The 26,638-nt window shown below is 32.8% G+C and overlaps 1 protein-coding gene across 1 annotated transcript; it reads left to right on the plus strand.

Moving 5' to 3' along the window:
* Nucleotides 1-1,161: 1,161 nt before the first annotated feature.
* Nucleotides 1,162-26,308, plus strand: LOC129220441 (enoyl-CoA delta isomerase 1, mitochondrial-like). Its single transcript, XM_054854862.1, has 7 exons — nucleotides 1,162-1,411; nucleotides 4,826-4,950; nucleotides 7,566-7,712; nucleotides 11,898-11,996; nucleotides 20,152-20,171; nucleotides 23,766-23,947; nucleotides 25,912-26,308. The coding sequence occupies exons 1-7, from the start codon at nucleotides 1,282-1,284 to the stop codon at nucleotides 26,076-26,078; spliced, it is 870 nt and encodes a 289-aa protein (XP_054710837.1). The 5' UTR covers nucleotides 1,162-1,281; the 3' UTR covers nucleotides 26,079-26,308.
* Nucleotides 26,309-26,638: the final 330 nt, after the last annotated feature.

The raw sequence follows: 26,638 nt of genomic DNA on the forward strand, positions 1-26,638 counted from the left end.
GCAATGTAAATGGCCATTAATCAGGGACACCAACTCCATGTTAATGGAGTAAAATACTTGTGTATGCCATCCTCTTCACGCCATACAAAAAAAGTTTTGCCTAGGCTACCCTTTTCCTAAGGCGATGGGTCCTAGAGATTATGCAGTTGCTGCCCTTTAATAGTTAACAAGCACAGTGAAAAACATGTTTACCAGCCATATTTATACATTACAGCAACTAGTCTGTGCTTTGGGGGAGGGAGGGGGAAATGGGACAATTGCCTCTTAGCTTCTGCAAATGTAATAAAAGTACATATTATACTATGTACTTTGGGTGCATATTATTCGTTCCCTGAGAAACGTATTTCTTTTATAGAATTCAATAACCCAAAAAATAAATAAATAAATAAAATGGAAATGATGATTTAGATCTTGAAAAATTAGTACGTACAAAAATTTTACATTTATCTTGAAAAAGAATAGCATTTAAGTTTAAAAAAAAAAGTTGTTCTGTTTGAATAATTTCACTTTTAAAAGCATATGATACACAAACTTAAAATCGAAAGATATGAAAAGGATACAAATGAATATTAACAACAAAAATCCTTACTTCGAGGTCCTTAAAGTTAATATAATTTGACTACTGTTCTTAGAAAAAGTATTGTGCCTATAATTTCCAAAATTACACTTATTTGTAATCATCACATGAAAACCCTTTTTTATAAAGATAGAAATATGATATAAATTCAGTTTTAGTTTCCACATTGCGGAATCTTAAATTCAACATGTCTCACTTCAGTAATCAAAAGCACAACAAATTCGTTCGTTTAGTAAGGAGGGGAAAAAATATTCTAACTGCAATATTATTATTCAGAAATTAAATGGATAGGGATGCGGAAGATGAAAGAGATCACTTCCAATCGTCTTGTCCTTTACTGATGCCTAAAGAAATTCCTAAAATCTGTCCCTGGGCCGCAGCCAGGCCACTACCATACAAGTCTGGATTGTGCAGAGAACTATCCGTACCCGAAATAAACAAAATATTATCTATTTAACATATTTACAAAACACAGAAAGGAAATGTTAAAAAAAGTTTCAAAAAAGTCAAGAAAGATATTAGTTAACATAAAATGTTTTATTTATGCAGCGAGAATGGCATCGTAAAGTTTTGATATGTCGTCTGCCTTTCCTTTCTGCTGCTGCTAAGCGATGAATTTTTGTTTTTAAATAATTGCAACGAAAAAATAATTATTTTAACAACCTGTGAAACAAACTTTCAGTTCCAAAATATAATTTTTCACTATGTTAAGCAACGTTAGGAGCTTAAAAGGATTCATATTTCCATGTACAAATCGTGTAATCAGTCATGCAAAATTCAGCGCAAGTACCTCGGGGTCAACGTTGGTAAACGTTGTTGAAAATGAGGAAAAAAGTATGCAGCTTGTGCCTGACTTGCAATTTTATTATTTAGTAAATGCAATATACTTGATTATAAAACACTGTTGATAAATTTAATTATACTACCTACTCTCAATAGTTTATCAAGTATGCTTTTGCAAAACATTCTCAATTCGTTAATATTTTTTATACATTGCTTTTAAAATTTTTCCAGGACTCGCACGTAATGTTATTTTCTTCAACTAGCATTAAATATGAGCTTTTGTGCTTTCAGTAAGGAATAGGTTCACTTTTCATTATTTCTACTGAATCTGAAGCACTGCTCATGATTTTGATGTGATTTTTTCTTTAGCGAATATTACTTGAGAAACAAAGTTTTTTTTTTCTTTTTTCCCTACCGGGTCATTTTTTTCTGAAGTATGAAATGGGCTTGATTGATATTTTAAAATGTATGCATTTTGGTATTACATAGGTTAACTGATGGGGCAAAATATATTTTTTTTTTTTTTTTTGACAGTCAAAATTCTATGTGGTAAACTTTCAAAGCTGAAAACAATTTTGATCTATGCTGTATGAAACTGAAATCACTTTGAGCAAAATCGACAAAGTTTTTCGAATGGGGCCAAAAACCAGAATTAAAAACACCAGATTCTCATTTAGTTGCATGATCATCTGGCATTTGGGTCACCGCCGGTGTAGTGGAGGGTTATAAATAAAGTGACCATATGGTCTGTTTTGAACAGGACAGTCCCGTTTTTGAGTTGTCTGTCCTGTTTCACACCTTCCTTTTCATACCAATAAATTCCAATGTGCAAACTTATCATAATTATAAATTATATTTATCATGTTCGTAACCCATGCACAAGTAAAAGGGTATTTCCACTTATGAATAATTTATGAATTAATGAAAATGCACATTTTCTAATTGGTACTCTTAAAGCAACGATTTTAGTAAAAGTAAATTGAATTAATGTACTGCCAAACATTTCATTCTTTTTTTAAATCAACACCAAGTATATTCAAGAGAAATTTTGCATTACAAAGTTATACTACATCGATGCTTCTTTTAAAAGAGCTCATTTTTGTACTTTTTTCTAATAAATCATTTACACGTTTCCATTTTATGCATTTTTATCAATTATACACTTTTAAAAATTGATCCATACATAGGCATGTTGCTATTTTTAAGTTTCTTTAGTAAGAAGAAACACTTTGAATGAGAAATAAAAAATCAAATAATGTTTACATGTCCTTTTCCTTGGCTAGAACTTTTTTTAGGAAGTTATTTTTGGTTTCAATTTTATTGCAAAAATTTGTCTATCTAATTCAATATGAAGTGCCGAGGGGAAGAAGGATCATAGTCCCTGACGCAATAATTTCCAGTTTTGCATTTTAAAACTTTGAAGTCAATTCATTCTTGCACTTTAGCGTCTATCTCTTTCCTGTTGGAACTCAGTGATTATAATATTTCTTGCCGGAATGATGTTACAGTTGAAACCTATTTGTAATAATCGAACAGTTTTCAGTTCGCAGAAATCCGATTTTTTTCAAGAAACTGGACTATGATTATTCTTTCCCATGGCCCTTTATACATTAATTTTACAACTCAATGTTGCAAATGATAAAGTAATTATTCTAAATAATTCATCATAATTTTTTTTTTTTTTTTTTTTTTTTGACTTTTTTATCATCTATAATCAAGTTTATCTTTTACCTGTACGTGAAGTAAACTGGTCAGGACACTGGGATTTTGTCTGAAAACCGGCACTGTCCCTGCCAAACCGGACGTCTGGCAATCTTATCCATACAAAGATTAATATTGCCATGTGCAGATAAAAGGTATACAGTAACTGCAATTTTTTTTTTCTTTTTTGCATTTTTCTCACCTATTGTACAAGCTCGCTTATTTGGTTTCCACTGAAAAAACATGCAAAAAAAAAGTCTAAGTCCAACATTTTCCTATTGTTAATTTTGAATCCATCACACATTTTTTCAAATATCTCGAAAACTCATTTCTGCAGATACTGCCGTTTACCTGCACACGGCAGAATACATACTAACATCTATTTACTATACATTTTTTCATTTATACTTTTTTTGGTATATTCCCTTCTAAAATGTATGAACGGTGCTTTACTATTTGTGCAAATGTTTTTAATTTCATTTTTTATACAAACAAACCTATTTTTGTGTAAATTTTTTTGGTGTAGTACATAAAAAATTCAATCATATTGGGACTCATTTGACGAAATTATTTATAAAACAAGTGGCAAGGTAGTATCTTCAAGTAAAGACAAAGGCACCCAGATGGAAGGTTACTGGCCTCCAAGGACGGATACAAGGGAGGGGCGATGGGGGCGATCGCCCCCTCCTTGAGCCGAGAAACAGGAAATTTCTTCATGTATATTTTCAATACTGAAGTTTCAAAACCGTAATTTTATATAATAATCGATGGAGAAAGGGAGCTCTTTCCAGGAATTCTTCCGGAATTGAAGTTGCAATCGTAGCACATCTCTTATTACTCTGGGGATAGGGGCACAAACTTTCTATAGGAATATTTTCGAAATTGAAGTTCCGAAATCTCAAGTTTAGACGATAGATGATATTAGGGATAGGTAAACGAGAGGTTCAATGCACTCCTTCGAAAATTTTTAGAAATTGAAGTTCTAAAGAGTAAAGAGTGAAAACAATCGCCCCCTCCTTGAACATTTTCTAGATCCGCCCTTGCTCCAAAAACTTTCCTTATTTGGGAAATTTTGTTCCACTACTCGGTAAAGTGATCATCAATTGGTAATTTTGATTTTGTTTAAAGAAGCAATTCCTAGTTATTTCTTAAGTTCTTAGGTTATTTTGTATGTGAGAATTTTTTATGTGGTCCCTATCCACAGAATTAAAATTAAAAAAAATATTTTAACTGTGTTGTGAAAACAACTTTTTATAGCTACTCATGAAGTTTCAAACAACATCTTTTAATGCGGTCCCTATCTACCGCTTAAAATCAGGCTTATGTGTATGTATGTATATATGCACAGTTGCTTAAAGTTGTTAAATGTCCCATTTTGAGGAAAAAAAACAAATGGTCACTTTGGGTATAAACATCAGCACACACACTTCTGAAAAGTGATTGTTTTATCAGCAGGGGGGCTAAAATTGAATGATTGAGAAAGTAGTTTTTCTTAGTTCTTATACATAGTTATTATTGATTTTTTCTTAGATTCAAAAGAAAATTTGCTGCTCAAAGTCAACTTTAAAAACCTAAGTGTCTCTTATTAGTCTACATTCTATTTGGGGAACATACCCAAAATGCAAAGGAGTTTTCGTAATACTGTTGCTGCATTTTCATTACTGCCTTCTTGTTTAGTCACAGTATTTCTAAATCCCTACTTCACTGACATGTTTTTTGTGTTTTATTATTGTAATAATTTTTTTTTAAACTTATATTTTATAGAAATTGCTTCTGTGATAATGCAAAGACCACCTGTAAATAGCCTCAATCTGGAGATGATTCAAGAAATTACTGCAGCTATTAAAAATTTAGAAAAAAAGAGATATAGAGGCTTTATTTTAGGTTCAGTAAGTATCGTCTCAATATGTACTATGTGTTTTCAACATCATATGTTATCAACTCACATAATATGGAGAGGAGAGCTTGTACTATGTGTTTTCAGCATCATATGTTGTCAACTCTCATAATATGGAGAGGAGGAGCTTGTTCAAGTTTTGAGTTTAAGCAGAGGTATAACACAGAAAATGTTTTGGAGGGCTATATACGGAAGAACCTTGATAACTCGACAACTGTAGAGAACAGAAAAACATGTCTAGTTAAGCAGGCGTCAACTTTCTGAGGTTCCATAATTTCAATTCTTAAAAAGTTTTCTGTCTTCCTTATTTTCTAATGCTTGCCATTCATATTTCAAAAATCAAGTCCTGTGAATAATTTTTAGTTTCTTTATTTTATTTATTTTTTATTTTTTGTAAAGTTTTTGGAAGTAGCATAAATAAGTCTTCTCTTAGGCATTTTCAAATACAGTATTGGAAAGAAAAAAAAACATATTTGCAATAAAACTTTTCAGAAAAAGTGTAATTCAAGGAAGGTTTTGATGGAAATAAACTTATTTGTCTTAAAAAATATATTAGCATAATTCCTTGTTTTTGAACTTCATTCAAAAAGTTACCTAAAGGAGACTTTGTTTCTCCTATATAAATATAGCACTTGAAATCATTGATGTTCTAAAAGCACTAGTGGTCCAAAACACTTTGGATTGCTTTGAAATGGCTAAATAATAATAACTCATCCTCTAGACTATTATTTTTTCAATGATTACAATAAAAAAAAATAACATAATGCATCAAGTTTACTTGATTTTTTTTTTTAAAGCTTTAGTTGTACTTTTAAAATTAGGGAAAATTTTCCTTTTTTTATTTTTTATTTATTTATTGTTTTATTTTATTTATTATTATTCATTTATTTATGAATTTATATATATATATATATATATATATATATATATATATATATATATTTTTTTTCAGGCAACAAATTTCAGGTCAACTTATGAACAACATGTTTTAAAATTTAATCCTCATAAAAATCTGCTTTTGGTATTTTGTGACCTTAAAAAAGAAATTAGAAACTATGACATATTCTTGTATTAGAAGAGATTTTGTGTTTATTTATTTTGTTAATAATAAAGTAATACAAAGAAAAAGAAAATCCACCTAGAAAGTCATTGTTGCTGTGGGACTACAGGGCAGTATCAACAAATTTTTCATTTTGCACTTTTGTCATCTGTTACAGCGTTTGACCCTACTGCTGATCCACTGGTCCCTGACCAGTGAAACCTACCTCGGACCACCATAAAAAAATAATCAGTGGTCTGCAAGAATTTAAATTCCTGCGGACTGCAGATTAAATAAAAGAAAATTAAAAGATTTGATTCGCCTGTATATTTAAAAGAAATCGATGGTGAATTTCTCGCCAATTTGCTATGTTAATTTGCTCCAACATGGTCGCATACGGTAGTTTGCTCGCCCATGTTATGGTAATTTGTTCGTCCAGGTTATGATAATTTGCTCTGTAAAATATTCTTAAAATTGGAATAGAAAATGAACAAAATCAAATTTTCAAAAAAATCGCTTTTAGGTGTTTACCCCTATGCTACGAACTAATTTTGTGCCAAATTTCACGAAAATCGGCCAAACAGTCTAGGCGCTATGCGCGTAACAGACAGAGATCCAGACACAGTCTTTCAGCTTTATTATTAGTAAAGATAACTTAATAAATGCAATAATAAAGTATAAATAATTTTACATACGAACATATTTATTGTTAAATTAAAGCGGACCAATGATGTTGTCTGCAGACCAGTACATTTTCATGTTGACTAGTCTGAAGGACCAGTAGGATTTTTTTACTGATTTCTAACTCGATTACATTTTAGCTTACTTATTTGGTATCTGATGAAAAGAGAGGACAAAAAAGATGTTAAATTCCAATTTCCCTATTGTTAGCCCGACTGCAAAATTTTCTTCAGCAGTCTGGGAGGCAGGTTGAAAATTCAAAAATAGTCTGTAGGTTAATCCAACATTATATTAATCGTAGAACCTAAAAGGCTCCAAGAAATACTTAAAAATAAGATGGTTATTTTAAGAACTACAAGTACATGCTACCTGTTATTATACCCCCGAAAAGACAGTATAAATCTTTGTTTACAGAAATTCAAGATTTTTTTTTCTTTAAAAATTCTAGGTTTTTTTTCTCTCCTAGCTAAATAATTGTCTGCAGACGATCTCAAGAATATGCAATGCACATCACAGCATCATGCTGTTTCTGCAACCAGAATTGTTAGTGTGGAATTCAAAACAAGTTTCTTCATATCCCTTTAAAAGTCATTTCTGCTAGATACTGCACTTTATCTTCTTAAGGCAGAGTACTATTTTTTAAAGTGTTATGATAGTTTAGAAAAATACCTGAGTGCAATAAATTCTCACAAATGTGAGGGAGAGATGTAGCAACTCAACACCCCTGAAGTCAGTGCCTCTGTAATATACTTGGGGGAAAACAAATTTAATTAGTTATAATTTAAACAATTTTAAGGCTAAATTTATGTGTATATATGTGGGGTCTTACTGTTATTTATTCTTTAGATTTAAGTAAATGATGGTTATTCTTTTTTCTCTCTATGTAGAGTTCTCCGACTGTTTTTTCAGCTGGCCTTGATATAACTGAAATGTACCAGTTTAAAGAGGAACGATTGCGTCAGTTTTGGACATCGTTGCAGACAATGTGGAAAACACTGTATGCTACTCCTCTTATCAGTATTGCTGCTATTAATGTAAGTAAATTTAAGTTTTTATGCATTCATAAATTCTACAATAGGTACTCGTTTTTTTTTTTTTTTTTTTTTGAGTAATTAAGAAGATTGCTTATTGATCTCACTTTGTTCAAAACCTGACTTCTCTATTTCTATTGTCTTTGAGATTTGTGAATACCAGTCACATCATCATTTTAATTTATACAAATACAAATACAAAAGTGACAACCAGCAACAGACTCTGGGCCCAGCTAGACTGGTCCTAGTCAATTTACAATCCCCAGTGAAGATCAATGGCCCTCTTAAAACTGTCTACTCCTTTGCTCATTACCACCTCTTCCGGTAAGCTGTTCCAAGGTTCCACTACCCTGCTAAAATAATAATTTTTCCTAATAGCCATGTTAACCTGAGATTTAAATAGCTTAAAACAATGACCCCTTGTCCTGTTTTCAGTTAACTTTAGCCCCCTAACATCTTTCGTTTTAATAAATTTAAACAACTGAATCATGTCCCCTCGGTCTCTTCTTTGCTCAAGACTGTACATTTTTAGCCTTCTCAGCCTGGAATCATAATATAAGTGGGAAAGTCCACTTATTAGCCTTGTAGCCCGCCTTTGAACCCTTTCCAATACATTAATGTCTTTCTTAAGATAAGGAGGCCAAAACTGAACAGTAGGGTGGGCCGAAATAAGCCGAAAAAATTTTTTTTTCGAAATCAATTTTTGGATAGCGCGCAAAAGTTGCGTAGTGAGCTAGTTAGCACTCACAAAAAATTTCTTGGATATTAAAAAATATCTAGCCGGCGCTATTTGACATTGAAAAACCGTAAAAAAAGAGAAAAATGATTTTTTGTCGAAATTTTTTTTTAAAAACTAAATTCCAAATATTTTGCTGGAATGCACCTAAAATGTTATATAATGAGCCAGTTCGAGCCCATAAAATGTTTCATTGATTTTAATGAGCATTTAACCGCTCCTTTCCGACATCGAAAATTGGAGAAAAATGAAAAAATATTGAATTTCTTTAAAAACCAATGTGAAAATTATTTTTCAAAATTAAATCACAGACTAATTAATTAAATAGCACTATTAATCATAGTAATTATTATCACGCAATAGTATCATACATTTTCTAGAATTACATATATAGATAATAAAATTTTAAAAAAGAAATCTTCAAATTTGATTTATAATACCTCATGCATAATGAATATTATTTTTTGGAATAATATTGTCCCTTGTTATCAAATGATGGAAGTTCTTTCCTAGCATGAAGTTTTGCACGAATGTATCCATCTCGTGCAGTTTCACCACGAACTTTTATTGCAGCTTCGGTTATTAGTTTCACACAACGTTTCACAGCTTGCGTGTGGCAGGGAAATTTCTCGAAAGTAAACTCTGTAGAATGTTCTTTGAACATTTCTTTCCATTATTGGTCTTTTAGATGCATTGTAAGAGTTGGCTCTGTTACAACACAGTTTGCCAAATCAACATAATCAACGGCTTCAAAATTGAGTTTAGGACGCTCAAAAAATCGTACACCATCCGAGCTCTTCGTCTTCTGATTTCTAGAGTTCAGAATGCGCCTAACAGCTAATTCCCGAATGTATTTTCTTGAGTCAAACAACATTGTCAACAGTAGCTGTTCAGGATGAGCGAAATATGCATTACTTGAGAGAACTTTGAAAATTATCTCCTTAACGTTGTCTGGAAACTGCCTTCCAAGAGAAATCATTTTCCAAAAATGTTGGGCGCCGTACTGGCAGTTCGGTTTTATTTTTATTTCAAACCACATTGGAGCATAAACTAACATTACATACTTTACAAGTATTGTAAGATTTTTTGATGGAGTTGGAGTGCCTATATACAAGCGTAACAAATGGTTTGCAGTTGTCAGCCATCGCGCATGACTGACTGAGTTTGCCTGGGCTACTGTCAGCCACGCTTGAAGGACAACTGACCATCTTTTACGGCAAGACAGATTCTATACAAATATTGTTGTTCAATACTTAAATTTTTTATATCTTCCATGTCCAAAACCAGAAGATTGCAGTCAATTTTATCAAATTTGACCACCGGATTTTTTTACAATCTCTAAGAAGTTGTTCGATAGCTCCAGAATATGAATGTGGCCACTTTGTGCAACCGTCCAATTCCAGTATAAGATGCCTCAGTGGCAACTCATTGTGGACATTGGACTCAAGAGAGGACCCCTTTAATTGCTTAACTCCCTGCTGTGGAGGTGTAGAATTACAGCATTTCTTAAAGAAGAATACTTGCGTTCAATTCATTAATCAGTTTAAAGGACTTCAGAGGATTCACATTTTTTTAATACTCAAGGGCTCTATTTGTCAAATATATATAAAATAGTTATAAAATAATCTTAGGAAAAATAGAAGTAGTTGAGCGCCGTTTATTATCCCGAAGAAACTACTGGAACCAAAGATTAAAAAATTAGCATCTTATGTAACTATTTTTTATTTGAGTGTGTGCATTTTTTAAAATTGGCGTATAAATGTCGCATGAAATTGATTGAATTTTCACTGTTTTTTCTAGGTAACATATTGCGTAACATTTCAGTACTTACTTATTTCGAAACTACTTTTAATTTTTTTTTTTTTTTTTTCATTTTTCCAATGTTTCAGTCTTAAAGGAGCGTAGCTAAATATTCTACGAAATGTATAAAAATCTTTGAGGATTTCAACTAATGCACTTGCAGATACTTCTAATGTTTGTTGAAACTAGCTTCAAACTTTTATTTTTGCCTCCCCCCCCCCTCTTTTTTTTTTTTTTTTTTGAAAAAAGTGCATTTTTGTCCTTTTTTTCAGTTTTTCAAGGTCAAATAGCGCCGGCTAAATATTAAACAAATTTAGCGAAATTTTTTATGGGTAATAACGGGTCCATATAGCAACTTTTCCGCACTATCCAAAAACAGATTTCCAAAAACAGTTTTTTCGGCCCACCCTACTGAACAGCGTACTCCAAATGGGGTCTTATTAAACTTCTATATAAGGGCAGAAGAACTTCTTTAGATTTGTTTGAAATAGATCTATTGATAAACCCAAGCATCTTATTGGCTTTGTTGCTAGCAATGCTGCACTGTTGGCTAAACTTTAAATCCTGACTTATTAAGACCCCAGATCAGTAACTTTGTCAGCCTGACTAATGACTGAACTTTCTTTAAATAACTCTTACAAAAATAATCACTCTACCTTGTGTCAACCAAAAAACTGCTGAAGATAAAAGCTTTTTTTTTTTTTTTTTTAAAACAAACAAACAATAAAGTAAAATATTGATACAGCCTTAGTAGTTTTTTTTTTTTTTTTTGTTTTTTGTTTTTAATGAAAAAAACTTTCTGTTCTGTTAAGGGGTCATTCTTTAATTACGTAAGGATCCCGAAGGGGATGTAAAAATCTCTACATACCCTTAATTTGAGGGGGGGGGTGTCAAACCCATTCTTACATAATATTTTCCCAAGTCAATAATTTTACATTAGAAATCGCACAGTCAAGTAAGTAGTTTGGCAGAAATGATATTTCATTTGCGTCTGTCAGTAAAAATGCCTTAGGATGAGCTGTTTCGTACTTGTTTTACAAAAAATGAATAGTGTAAAGTGTAATAAAAGAATTGCACTATGCATGATATGTTTTATTTTTAATTACTATTGCATCATGTGCGAAAAAATGTCGAAAAAACATTGAGTCTAGATTCTAACTTTTTTGTAAATATTTCTTTGCACAAAATGGTTTGATTTAATAATAGGGAATTTAATAACAATTCCAGTGATGTAAAATCTGTTTTGAAAAACGAAATGGAATCTTATGTAAGAATAGGGGGAGGGATTTGAAAAATCTTACATGGGAGGAGGGGGGTCAAAAATTGCCAAAATTATCCTTACATAATTAGGAATGGCCTCTAAAGACAAAAATGTCCTGTTACTTTAAATTCTAACTATAAATGTTTTTATGACTATCATTATTATAATATCAAATTTTGATGTAGAAAGTATTGTATTTGAATGCATACTTGAAATTATAATTTCTTAAAGCAACAGCTATTTTACAACGTCAGAAATGTACCAAAGTACACTTGAAATGTTGAGGTGTTAATATCAAAATGCAATTGAAGTTCTGCTACTTTCTAAATATATTTTAAAATTCAATTCTTGAATGTATTTTGAAATATTTTAAATTCCTTCTTGATGATAGGGTCATGCACCTGCTGGAGGATGTCTTTTATCAATCAGTTGTGACCATAGCATCATGGTTAAGCCCAAGACAACTATAGGACTGAATGAAACTTTGTTGGTATGTTTTCATGTTTTTCAAACACATTGTTACATAACTATCTACATAAATAAAACAGAACATAAAAATGTGTCCCCTGTACAAATTTAATTTACATCAGATCTTGACCAAAGTTGGTAAGAAGGTACTTGAGCACCCGAGAAGCAAAATGAGGGGGGAGGGGTCAAATACCAAAAAAGTATTGAGCGGTTGAATTTCAATTTTAGAACCTGAAAATGGCATTAAATGGCTTTTTCAACTGGAAATAATTATCCAATTGTCTTGATTTCAGTCTCATTCAAAAGCCTGGTAAAAATGCCACTGAAGTAGATTTACTTCCTTTATATTTCAAAACCACCAAGGTTCTAAAATCCAACCAAGATGAAAAGTTATGAGCATTTTTAAGTAAATTAACACATTAATATTAAAGCAGAAATTTATCATCTGCCTTGAACTCAGTTTTGATTAGCATGAATAAAATCATTGAGAAGGAAGATTTGTTGCCATTTTTTTTCTCAACTGTGAACAGATTAAACTAGCCCTTTTGTTTTGTGACTTTTCCTGTAATTAGAGGATTGAAAAAATTTCATTTTTGGTTATTTTTACGTTGTCTGTCGAGAAATTTTAGTTTTTTTTTAAAGCCCGATTGTTGACCATGCATCACTTTACATAACTTTTATTTTCAAGGTAGACTGTGCAAAGCCAAGAAACACAGCTAGTGTACATACAATGTGACAAGAAATAACTTAGACACACATTATAGACCACAAGTGTAATGCTAATGCAAATATTATGACCAAACTTCAAAATAAATATGAATACATTTTTTTTTCTAATATATTTACAAATTTTCAAGGTGGCTTAATAGAGAGCTCAAAATTTTCAGCTATGAACCTTATCTCACTTACTGATATATATTTTATCCCATAAGAATTCTTTAGGGATACCAAAGTTTTATGAGGTTTAGCACACACTCTCCATTGTCTCCACAATGAACCAAACAGAATAATCTATTCTGTTCAAATCTGGGAAATACGGTGGCCATTCTTCAGCTCCGATGAAGTCCAAAAAATGTCTTGCACCGATCTTGCGTGCCTTTAGCTCTGTGTGCAGGGGCAGAATCCTGTGGGAAGATCCATCTTATGTTTCCAAAGGTCTTTTGTGACCAAGGTAAGACAACATCTTCCAAAATGCATTTCTGATTTGTTTCTTGATTAATCTTTATCCCTTGATCAACAAAAACATGTGGTATTTTCCCACTAGCACATATCCTACCCCAAACCTTTACAATTGATGTTGTTGATGCCATTAAACAATGAAAGGTCTTGGAGAAAAGAATGTGTGTGAAATGTCATAACATTTTGCCATTCCTAAACAAATCCGTATGCAAGGAATGGGATAAAATATCAGTTAGTGAGTGGCCGCCCATAGCCGAAAATTTTGTGATATTTTTAAAGCTCTGGGCTATTAAGGTTAAAGGTAGCCACATTGAAAATTTGTAAATATATTAGACGAAACAATGTACAGTGCACTCTCTCTATCTGAACACTCTAATTTGAACACCCCAATATTCTGAACACATTTGGAAGGTTCCCGCAAAACTCCATAGACTTAACATAGGCTAACCTCTCTGTACTCTGAACACCCTATAATATGAACACCTCAATATTATGAACATTATTTTCAACCCCCTTCAAGTAGTACCTCTATATACTGAATATGTTCACAATCCCCACTACAGAATTCCTATGAACCAAATTGGAAAACCTGAAACACCTTCAAAATTTTATCACAATGATGCTTTAAGATAAGGTAAAAAAGAAGGAACTTTTTTTTTTTTTTTGATAATGCCGTATTACACAAAATTATTTAGCTGAGCAATGTGTGCCTGAAATTTCCATTACTAAACTGCATATTTCAAGAATCTAATCCTTGTATCAAGAAGAATTCAAAACCTTTAACTTAACCTTTACTTACGTTGGAACTGTAAAACTTTAAATCCAACTCCTTTGCCCCAAAATCAGTCTGACTCCACCTCCAAAGCCCTGCTCCAAAGAACTTATAAAAGGCAATATTTTCAAGGGGGGGGGGGGGCCTTTCTGAAAGCCATATTTAGTAGTCATATGTCCAAAAAACTGATCAAAAGCCTTATATTTTTAGCCTTTGGGGGACTTCATGTCAAATCGGCTGTCAAAAAATTTATATATCAACCTGATTGTTTCAGATTTTCCTTAAGCTTCCAGAAATCTTACTCTTTACTTCCTAAATCTATCATTCATAGTTGATGAGTGATTACTTTTAGAAATTCACTTAAAAACACTTTGTTTTACTTGCCGGCAGTGCTTTCCAATGTTATACCTCAAGTCGTATAAGAGCTACACTATTCAATAATAGCTTATTTAAAAGGCAATGATATGCAATTTAATTTGATTTACATTTTGAATAACTTTCAAGAGAAAAAAACTTTCTTTAAATAAATTAGAGGCCAGAAGGGTTTACATTATGAAAATTTGGCACCGAGTTATTGAAAATAGGTGGTTGTGGTACAAAGAGAATATTATGAGGTGTAAAAGACATATTATTTTCAGAAAAATTATGAAAACCAGGTGGAGGAGGTACAGGAAAATCAACACCACAATTATGATACAGATCATTAGAGTTCATGTTAGCATTTTGTGTGGCATTTATGACATTGCTTTGATTTACAGTACACAAGGAACTCATGTCCTTTGCATCATGTACCATACGAACATTTGAATTACCACCTGGACAAGAATTAACAACATTTTTGTCTTTGTTTGGACAGAAATTATAACTATAATTAGGCAAAAACTCTGCAGTATGGTGAACTGGCTGTGGAAAGTGAAATCTGGGCTCTGGGTTTTGTACCAACAGACTTCTATTTTGAATTTGATGATCAGAGGTTACCACTGGTGCACAATTTTGAAAAGACAAAATTTTTTCTGATGCCTGTGGGTCAGATTCATTGTTTGAATACACAAAAGATGTTTGGGAAGCATTAACACACTTAATGGGAGAATACTGTGTACCCATATCATTGTATTGAATTTTATCTTTTATAATTCTCGAAAAACTCAGACAGTTCACCTGATGATTTCTGAACCTGTTATTAAACCTCTGATTTTGACGATAATTATCATTTCTGAAATTATATCTAATGGCTCTAGAATTCGATTGATTATCAGTATTAGAAAAATTTCCCGACACAGGTCTTTCAAAATAATCAGAAAAGCCCAAGGGCTCAAAATTTGAATTATGAGATTGGCTGAAAAAATTGTTTCGACCACGAGAAATATTAGACCTAAGTCGTCGATTTTGAAATCGAGCACTGTTGTTCATTTGTTTTAAATACACAAAACATCTTTCTTGCACATGACCAGCTTTACCACAAAATCTGCACAACAGTTTTCTGAATTGACTGTTTTGAGGAAATTGTCTTGACGACACCTCAAATTGTTTAGATTCACAAGCAGAATTACTAGGAATAGTGTCCAAATGCTCCTGAGAAGCAAACAATTTTTGTTTTGGATAACCATCATTTTGTCTAGCTTTAGACTGAACACCCCTTTTATTTTGATCCAGTTGCAATTCTAGCGAAACAATTTTTTCCTGTAGTGCCAAAACATGTTCATCAGAAAATTGTGGATTCTCATAAGATTTAACATCATCTTTCAATTTTTGTAATTCCTCAATTTTTTTTACAGCCAAGTCAAATGACTTGATGTCAAGTTCTAAAATTTTGACTCTAAAGTCTGACGGAATGGTAGACAACAATTTTTGGTACATTATTTCATTTTGAAATTCAGGATTCTTAATTTTGAAAACACTAGTGGTAATTAATTTTATTCTATGAGCCAAATTCAAAATTGACTCTGATTGTTCCATGTTAATGGAGTGAAAGTCCTTCATAGAATAAGTATTAACCACTGGCTTAAAAAATGATAACAATGCATCAGTTACTTTTGTAACTGAGTCAGAATACCTTAAATCTGGTGTCTCTAAAATATATTTAAGTGCTGCTCCTGACAATTTACTTTTAATGTACAAGACACCTTTTTTTTCAGACCACGAATTAACACTAATTATATCTTTAACCTGCTCTACAAAATATTGTGTTTCAGCGGGATCTCCACTAAAATTAGCAACATTGAGCATGAATGGGGATCTGCCAGAACTGTAAGTTCTACAAGATGCAGCATTTTGAGGGGTTTGTGTCACACTAGCATTATCAACAGTGTTGGACACGGCTGACAAAGTTGGGTCAACCTGACGGGTTTTCCTTTTAGCAGGCATGGTCAAAGAAAAATTAATGCACAACCAGAAATTTCATTTGACTTAGAATGACAAAAATTTCAAAGAAACAATTTTTCAACAGTAGATGTACAAGCAAACAATTTCCACTGAGCGTTAGAGTTCATTCCCATAATATCAAGTGTTACAAATTTATTTAATTTTTTTTTTTTTATGAGCTCGGTTTCACAAGAAAAAGAACTGGCACAACGCCAAAGATGGGACTGGTCACGCACCAAAAATGTCGCGTAGTTGTGTGGGGAAGGCCGGGGAACAGGCTAAGAAAATCATTCGAAAAAGTAGAAGTGAATTTGATTTGCACCGAGTAAATGACAAAGAAATTATACACCTCATTAAACATGAATGACCATAGAGGAATTAGGGTACTCCTTTACAGAGTTGGAAAAAGACGATGTAAACTTGTGTTCGGCACGTGAATCCGTATAGTGGTGAGCGTTTAAAAAATAAAAGACATTTCAGCATAAACCCAAGAACGGTGAATTCACCCCGCGACAAAGTGAATTCACTAATCGTTTGATTTGACAGCTTGATCATACGACCTTATTGTTATGGGAGAACTCTAACTCCGAAAGGATATGAACATAGATTACGAGAGCACATGAAAAAAAATGGAGAAGTTGGCATTACAAACATGAACTGAGACCGAAATATTTAAGAAGGGTACTCACGTACATCTGAAATTCTCATGCCGGGTAACGGAAAGCTGAAAGTCCAAACGAAGAATAATCCATGAGAGTTCGTAAACATAACCGATTTATTGTCCCACCTTTTCACATTACAAACGGGAAGCAAGGTCAGCACAAACGCACAAAACAGTGGCAGAACAGACATGTGGTCACAGCATATTAAACATCATGGCACAGCAGTAAAACACAATGCGAAACAATCACTCATCAAATACAGGCACACCGAACTAAAGGACCGCTTAGGAGCCATACTCGGCCGAGCGAATCGGGCCAAGAACCCTACGCTCTTCAACACGGCGTTCCGATGCAAGCAAAAAATATGATCTCTCCCTAAAAAACGTTGCGTGGCCTTTTTATCAACATTTCATGGAAGCTTCTAGAAGAAAAATTACATCATCCAAATAACCGACACACAACTACGCGACAATATCCTTCAAAAATTTTGAAACATATATGTGATTTTTAATGTGTTTTAATGAATTTATCAAATTTTTTACACTGTGGGACCAGAAAGGGATCAGTAATTACTAAAACATTTTGACCAAAATCACAAAGTGTCCTACATTATTTGCTGTAGCTGATGATCCCTTCATGGTCCCACTCAAAGCCTTTTGAATGTATTCATTACAAGCCATCAAAAAATCATGGTGGTTTTTTTTTTTCAAAAATTTTAAAATATACACTGTTTCAAAACATTTTGAATTTAAAAATATTGTGCTTCTTTCTTCTTAAAAGTTATTCGAGTTACATGATCAATTAAAGTGCACATATCGTAGTTAAAATGAGCTCAAGCATAGAACTCAAATTATAACATTTTAAAGCACTGCCAGTAATTAAAAAAATTGCTTTTTAACAAATTTAAAAAAAAAAAAATTGCTGATCTATTTTGAACTAGCTCCATCGCCTGGCCTTGCCCGGTCTACTTCAGAAATGAAAGTTATGCCAAGAGATTCTTGTTCAATAATACGGCTTAAAGAAAACTAAGCAAAAGCATAAAATTTTCAGTCAAAGTGATAACAACAGTCCCTAAAAATCCCTATTTAAGTTTGAACATTAGTCTAAAAATGCCCATTAAAATCAGAAAACTTTGTAAATAAAGTGAACACTCCCATAAATATTTCAATGCCCAAATGAATAAGGAAACATTTTGCTAAAAGGGTCATTAAAATTAAAAGGAACAGTCCTCAAATATCCCTATATAATTCCTCCAATAGTCCCTAATTGATCCTTACTTGAGTGAGCACATCAGTATAAAATTCCCATCAGAGTAAGGATAACAGTCCCTAAATATTCCCAAAAGAATGAGGACAATAGTCTTTCAACTACATAACTCTTTATAAGAAGCAGAAAAGCACTCTCTAAAAGTCCCTGTTAAGTTCTCCATAAGTCCTCATTAGAATGTGAACGTCAGTCTCTCAAATCCCCAGCAAAAATCCTTGACCATCTTGTTCCGGCATACCAGCTGTGGAAAAAAAGGTAATAAAGCTTGTAAAAGTAACCAAAAGGGAAAATTTCAAAATCCTCCGATTACAGGAAAAGCGTCAAAGTAAAAGTAAGACTTTATTAATTCACACTTGAAAAAATATGACCACAGATTTCTTCACAATGATTTTTTTCTAGCTAATTAAAACTGAGATCATGCAGATGATAAATATTCAATTTAAAATTGATTTTTATTTGCTTGAAAATGCTTATAACATTTTTCCTGGTGAATTTTAGGCCCTTTGTGGTTTCAAATCAAAAGAAGAAAATCTTCCAAGGGGTTATGGCCTTTTCAATGAAACTAAAACAAGATTGTACGATGATTATTTTGGAGTAGAAAGAGCCATTTTAAGCCTAAAATTAAAATTTGAACTATACTTTTTTCGAGATAAAAGGTACACCATGATCTATTTTGTGTACCTGACAGCATGCATACAAATTGGTACAGTAGTTAAGGCGGGGAAACATTGTAAACAACAAACTCACTTTCACATTAATGAAATAAGTATGGATAATAGATTTTTTCAAAGCATTCTATCTAAATTTAGAATGTCAAGGGAGAAGATTTCTGAAAGTATCATTGAAATCTGAAATGGTCTGGCTGAGTGCCATGTTGATTTGACATGAAATAACCAATTTGTAGGATTGAAAAGTATTTTAATCATTGAATTGAAATATTTCTCAAAAAAATAGGATAATATGTTTTATGTTTTCAGTATCACAAACTGTTGGTTCCGTTATACGGGGTGTATCAGTATAGCATTTACTGACTTTTTGGGCGGATAGAGTATTTCTAGCTGATGGGTAATCACTTGACAATGCGTGGACAGAAACGCTTTCCTGACGCGATAGTGATGACACAAAGCACAAGAAAAACAGGACACGAATAGGAGGAGAAAACATGTTTATTGTTTTTAATACAGCAAAAATACAGGTAAGTTTTTGTCTGGCGTACAATATAGATGTTGCTACGTAAGCCAAAGCATCAGATGTCGGTGCATGCCCACATGCGGTTTTTGTTACACTAAGAAGTACAGGAGATGCCCGGTATTTTCGTTAAGGTTTGATCTTCAATGCGCGGGAGATGTGAGGCATGCATCACGGTCTGGGATGATATTTTCATACACCTGATTTAATAATGATTGATGGCTCCTTAATGTCCTTTTTCCTTAGTTTTTTGCAGTACTAAGGATAATAAATATGTTTGATTCTCATATTCGGTTGTCTCTTTGGTGATTTGTGTCACCACTACTGCTCCAGGAAAGTATTTCGGACCATGCATTGCAGTGTGGTTTCCCATCGTCTAGGTGTACTCTATCTGCCCTGAAAGTCTGTAAATGCTATACTGATACACCCCCTGTATTGCTTCAAAGTATCAAAAGTCACTAATATCCCCCCCCCCTTACACATTTATTTTTCAAATTGTTGTTCTTGCTATGTATACTGTTTAAACTTTTTGTTGTTTTAAGTATATTGCTTGCTTTTTTTTTTAATATCACATGCAGTCAAATTAATTTCAAAATGCTTCATGTTATGTTTATTTATTTATTTTTTTCTAATGCATTCATATGTTGTTACATGTTTTTATTGTGCAGTTTTTCTTGAAAAAATTTTGTTTACTCTGATGTGTTTCAGCATACTTTTGTTTCATATTAATTCTTTATTTTTCTTTACAGGGTATAGTTGCTCCACAATGGTGAGTTTAAGTGTTCCCACCTTTTTCATATTCAAGTTGTAAAAAGGGGCTGTTAATATTTCAATTCCTGTCTTAGATGCATTGAGAATATCTACACCTTCCTTAATAGTTCTGATTTTTTAGAATAATTAGTTTTGTTTGAAACTCCACAATTTGTTTAAAATTATGCAGAACTCCTTAGCATTATTTATATATGGGTCATTCCATGTGCAGACAACAAATGAGTGTTGCTCTATTGTAACGTTTTTTTCTCATTTAATTACCACTAAAACTTATAGTGGTGAAATCCTCATACATCAATTTATGTAATATTTTGTCCGTTATTGATCATAATATGGGCACTTAGAAAAGGGTCATTTTTACCGAATTTTGCCCATCTTATATTCGACACTGCTGCTTAAAATTACTATAACTCAAAAAATAATTGCTCCTATTCAACAATTTTGGTACCAATTTTGAACTATTGATATAAGTTACCTAAATAAACTGTGTTTAAATAAAACTAAATATCAGGTTGTCTGGAAATAATGCAGGCTCTTAACCTGTTTTTTAAAAGTATCATAACTCAACTCATTTTTTTTTATATTAATTAAAATAAGCACCAGCCAAATCAATACATTTTTGCCAACAAGATACTGTTATGTATGCATGCATTTAGGGCACATTTTACATAAAAGTCACTCATAATTTATGCTTGTCTTTTAATTTAAACTTTCATCTCCCCACAAAAATAAATATCAACTGTCTCTGAAAACCATATACTTTTTGTTTATATAAAACACTAGTAGTACTCGCACGGGGATGCCTGTGCTAAGAATTTAAAGGAAGTTCGTTGAATAAAACAATCTACGACCCCTGCCATCTATTCTGATGTGAAATGATCATTTTTCTTCAACTGAAATGTGTTCACACATTTTCAAAAACCTATTAGAGTCTCTTTGGAGTTTAAAACTATTTGTCAAAACACATAAAAAGATTAACATTAGCTTTAAAACTTAAAATAATCCTTCAACTGTATAATTCATTGCTGAACTTGCCAAGCAACCATGCTACCGTAGTCCTGCAAGTTAAGTGTTTTTTTTTCTGCAATTAAAAGTTTCACCAAATAAACAATACTATAATAAAAAGATTATGAAGAACAATCACAATTGAATAATCAGTCAAATGAAATTATTTACTTGGGTAAGCAATTAACTTCAGCTAGAAGAACAAAAACAAATGTTGTAGAAATATGGAAAACAAACTCAATAGAAAAATCCTACTATGTACCTGAGAACATCGAGAAAAAAAAAACGCATTCAAAAATCAGTTCGCTGACTACAATAGCAGTCCCTCAATAGTGTAGCTATCAACTCTGTCGGCCGGCACCCTCTCGAGTTAATTTAACCCATCATCTATTAGTAATTCATATGAACATTTAATTTGCAATTACAAATGTTTCGGGAACGCGGTTGAATGAGATAAAAAGTATCCTATGTCCGTCTCCTGGTTCTAAGCTACCTCCCCACCAATTTTCAGCCAAATGGGTTCAACTGTCCTTGAGTTATAAATAGTGTAACTAACACGGCTTTCTTTTTATATATAGATTTAAAAAATTTTTTAGATAGGGGACAGGGTGACACCACAAATTACCATCCTGAGTGTTGTCTGCAGTGCCGGATACAAGGAGTGGGTCATGGGGTCATGACCCCCCTTAACTGTCAACAATAATATCCTTCCACGTTGCTTTCAAACACTGTATGAATAAAATGATTTCAGTTCTTTTCAATTTATTAATTATTTTTGAAAGTAAATTTTTGAAGATTCTTCTTTCATTGCTTGTGAAATTAATTTGCAATGTTTATGCTTATTAAAAGCGCTATCCCTGACCAATTTCATGCTTTTTATTGACACTCAAGCATTTTCAGAAATTTTTGGTGCTCAAAACTGTAGGAGGCGGGGGGTCATTGTTTTGCATCACCTCCCCTATAAAGGTAGTCTGTATCCGCCCCTGGCCACCTGTGCTAGGAGCACCACTGATTATACAGGGTGCAGCAAAAAAACTGACAAAGTTTACATCATTGAATGGAAATAAGCTAATATGTTTTTAATGAGTGTGTTTTTGTCTCTCACTTCAGTTAGAATCTTTTTATAACAAATTTCCTGTTTTCTACTTTGCTTTTCGGCATTTTTACAACGTCAAGCAAAGATCTGCTATCTTAAAGCTGTTAAGCCAAAGAGAAGGACAGTTTCTTTGATTGATGTACCTCGGCAAACAATGTTTGATGCAATATTCCATTTAAAGGAGCCTGAATATGATAGTTGACGTTCATTAAGAAGGTACAAAAAAGGTACAATGAACAATTATGTTGATCTTAAGGCCAACAAAAAGCAAGTTCAATGAAATTCTTGAATTTCCATGAGCAATATCACTGATAAAACGGCAATTTGCGACAGATCAGTGTGGCTAAAGGTAAAAACAGAGCTCAGACAGAAGCTTTACAAGAACAAAAAGTTCAGCCTTTTTTTTTTTTTTGAAGAAAACAAACTTGTGTTGCTCCACATATGCCGAAAACTTTTGACATGGGCTGCATGTCACCACTGGGGACAGATTTTTTTCACTGATGAGCAGCTCTTTACCAAACTGTAGGAGTTGCATAAGCAGCAAAAAAATCTCTGGTTTTGTGAATGAGGGCATTAAAATCAATCAAAAAGTGTACCAGGGGGACATTTTAGAAGCTGGTGTACTTCTGTAAGCCAATAAGCACCCTGGCAATAAAGACTGAACATTTCTTTTAGAAACTCCGCACCAGCTTACTTTTCCAGAATGCCAAGAGAGCAAGCCAAAAAGTGCAAGGTGAATTTTCCTGATATGATATCTGTCGAGTGGGTTTTCCTACTGGCTAGACCTAAATCCCATGGATTATAGAGTATGGCCTATTTTAGAGTCTAGCGTTTGCCCTAAATCATAAAAGTTGGGACTCTCTAAATCAATTTCTTTGGCAGAAATAGGATAAATGATAGGTCAAAGACTTGCGGCCAGTGGCCGAAAATTTCAATAAACATTTGCGCTTCTGTGGAACTAATGGTGGCCATTTCGAAAACAATTTAATTTATTGATTACTTAAGGTCTACTCATTTACTATTGCTTGTGTAATTTATATATTTTCTATAAAGCTTTATGCAAAATTGCTTCTCCGGGTTTTTTTTGTCGCACACTGTATGTGTTTTGTTTCTTTACTTTCACAAATTGCAATAGTTAAGAGGGAAACACAGAATTAATTCCTAGCCCCGAGGCACTCTTTGGGTTACTCAGGAACTAGGAATGATTTATTTGTATGGTACTGTCCATTATGGATTCATCCTTAAAGTAGTACCCTTCAGTGTTGCTTTAATAAAAATTATAATGTAAATTTAATTACTTTAAATTATGTATTCACAGTTCTCATGACTATTAGAATAAAAGTAATGAAAAAGTTTTAAAAATCATATTGGTGCAGAAACACGTTCAGACATGAAATGATTTTTGTGCTTGTATTTTTAAGAGTAACAATATTTATTAATTTATTATTTATATTTTATTTGCTACAGGAAAATTATTTGTTTCTTTTGAAGGTTTCGGGATGTTTTTGTTCATACAATTGGATTTCGACTGGCAGAGCATGCTCTTAAGCTGGGGACTCTTTTCACAGCTGAGCAAGCATTGAATATAAGTCTTGTGAATGACCTTGTAGAATCGCCTGCTGAACTAATGTCAAAAGCTGAGGAAGAAATGGATAAATGGTTGAAGATTCCAGGTTTGTTTCTTTTGTTCTCCTCACATGCATATATAAACAGAACATACCAAGCACACAGCAGGACCTGCAAGGGGTGCCCATCCCCTAAAAGCAAGGGTGTACCTCCCCAAAATATTGCTCTCCCTCCCCAAAAGCAAAACCTCTCCCCTCAAAATGGGAAAAATACCCTTCCCCCCCCCCTAAAAATTTGAATGGCACAGTCTGCAGTCAGGAATTGGCTGTGGTTAACGTCCTTGAAACCTTTGACTTAGTCATATTTCAAATTCTAGGATCCCCCCCCCCCATCCAGTCTGAGTTGCAGTTTTGTACATTCAGTAGGACATGGCAATTGACTCCATTAATAGGCTTAACTGCTTTGCCAAATCCAAAAACCATCACCTGTGTCTTTAAAACTTTGTCCTTCATTCATGCTTATATTGCTTTTTTTTTAAACATTATAATAACTTAGTAAACTGATACCAGAGATTAAACTGAGAAATTTAGCCTTTCCAGCAATTGTTTTGCTAGGTCTTTTTGAACTCTAAACTGTTTAAGCTTTATTTTGTATTTAGTTGTGTTATATTCATTGTAAAACTGGTCATTATGTTTAACGTCTTTTGAAATTTATATTTGATCTAAGCATTGAATAATGCAATTGTGAATAACAGGTTTTTCAAACTATTATCTGGGAACTCCGACATCATAGTAAATTTTGCAGTATTTGAAATGCATGTAATGTTATGCAAAGTAAAGGATAAATTGAAAAGCACAAGCTTTATGGTTAACTCATTTTTTTTTTAATGTTATACCCCCCCCCCCCCCCACAAAATGTATTTTTGGAAAAAGTTCCTCACCCAAACTGATTGTGTGCATCTGCCACTATGCATATTTCACCCAACTGGTATTTTTTAAGCTATTTTCTTGTTTAAAAATATTAGAAAAAAATATAGTAAGTTAAAATATTTTTAGAGTTGATGATCAAAATTTAAAACGTAACTAAAATTCATATAGACAAGTCTCTCAGTCAACCTTTTTTCTATTGTATATCAATGATATATTGCTCGAAAATTCAGCTGAATCTGAATAACTTTTCTAAAACCTCCTAGATTTTGTTCTGGTGCAATCATAATAAACTGCATCCAGACAAACTTTCAGCGTCAGTATAACAAGATCACATTTTCAAAGTGCATGACATTTCCTTGGGGGAAAAATGCATTTCCCACCAAATGATGCATAAAAGCAGCTTACTTGAGTTTTGCTTATGCTTTGGTTTTAACCTCCTGATAACCCTGATAAGAAAGGTTCAAAAGTGTTGAAAGGTGAAAAGTTCGTCCGAAACAACTTCTATGTCATAGGAGATGTTTCAGTTGTTGAATAGCTAACACAAATGCTTTAAAATAGTTCATTGTATCTAAGTACAGTCTGCCCACCGAAGGCATGAAATCTGGAAAATGGTCGAGTTAGGATGGTTCCATCTAAATGAATCTAGCAGAGGAGCACGGAAAATAGCCATAGGATTTTGATGCACAGGTTATTATGTCGCTAGGGTCTTATTAATTTATTTCATTCTCTGAAAGTGAGGAGAAACAAAGAGTTTCTATGGAAACAGCAAAAAAATAATAATAAAATTTTTATTCTCTTCGGAGATGTAAAAACGAAATGGTAAGCTGAGAATGGCTGTAAAATAACGAATCGGTTTTTGTAGAGAGAATATAGATGGAATATAGTTTAGATAGAACTAATTAAGAGGCAAAAGAACACATCTGTAACAAACTACCTCCTCTGTAACTCATAGATGCGTCCATATCTGCCAATAAACAGGATGTTTGCCTTTCCATCTCATCGGTAATCAAACAGTAGGCTAGTATGATTTATTATTATTTGCTCCCATGTTCATAGTTCCAGTGTCCAACCTATGGTCACTCTTTTCATTGAATAATAATCTTTATTTCTAAAGCAATGTTTTTTCCCCCCATTATCTACAGATGCTGCTCGAATAATGACAAAAGTAAGTTTACGCAAGCCAGCTGTAGATAAATTAATATCTTATGAGAAACAAGAACTGGAAGAAATAATCAAACTCATGAACAGAGAAGAAACACAGAAAATGTTGGGGAAGTATTTTGAAAGCCTTAAAGGGAAAAAGAAATGAATAATGAGAGGTAATTCAAGAGTAGGAAGTTGTGTCTATTTATTGTAATTATTTTTTTACTGTTGTATATGTTTCACTTTTGATGTTCGAAGTTGAATGCATTTCAATGTGCCTTTTTCAAAAAATTGTTTTTGTTTATGAAACTTTTATGACTCTAAATGATATTGTGTGTACCAAAAATGCTTTTTATTACTGTCTGAAAAGAAAAATACTTCAATCAAATTTGATAAATTTTATTTTTAATAAAAATTTTTGAAAAAAAAAAGGAAGCATTGTTTTTTTTTTTCCATAAAGGGATATTTTTTACCTTATTTTATTTAATTACTTTTTTTTTCTTGCTTAGTGTAACAGAGAAGTGCAACTTTTTTCATGAACAGATACAGCTGATGTATTTGCAACACTTTTAACATTCAAAATTACTTTCTTGACTCTATTTCAAAGCTTTGACTATGTATTATTATTGTAGTCTTATGTATTGTTCAAGAGGAGATCCTGGTGTTTCTATGACAATTTAATATTATAGAAATTTTTTTTAGTGTGGTATAAAACGGACTCCCCCC

The sequence above is a fragment of the Uloborus diversus genome, chromosome 4 (genome assembly GCF_026930045.1).
Source record: "Uloborus diversus isolate 005 chromosome 4, Udiv.v.3.1, whole genome shotgun sequence".
Taxonomy (NCBI): Eukaryota; Metazoa; Arthropoda; class Arachnida; order Araneae; family Uloboridae; genus Uloborus; species Uloborus diversus.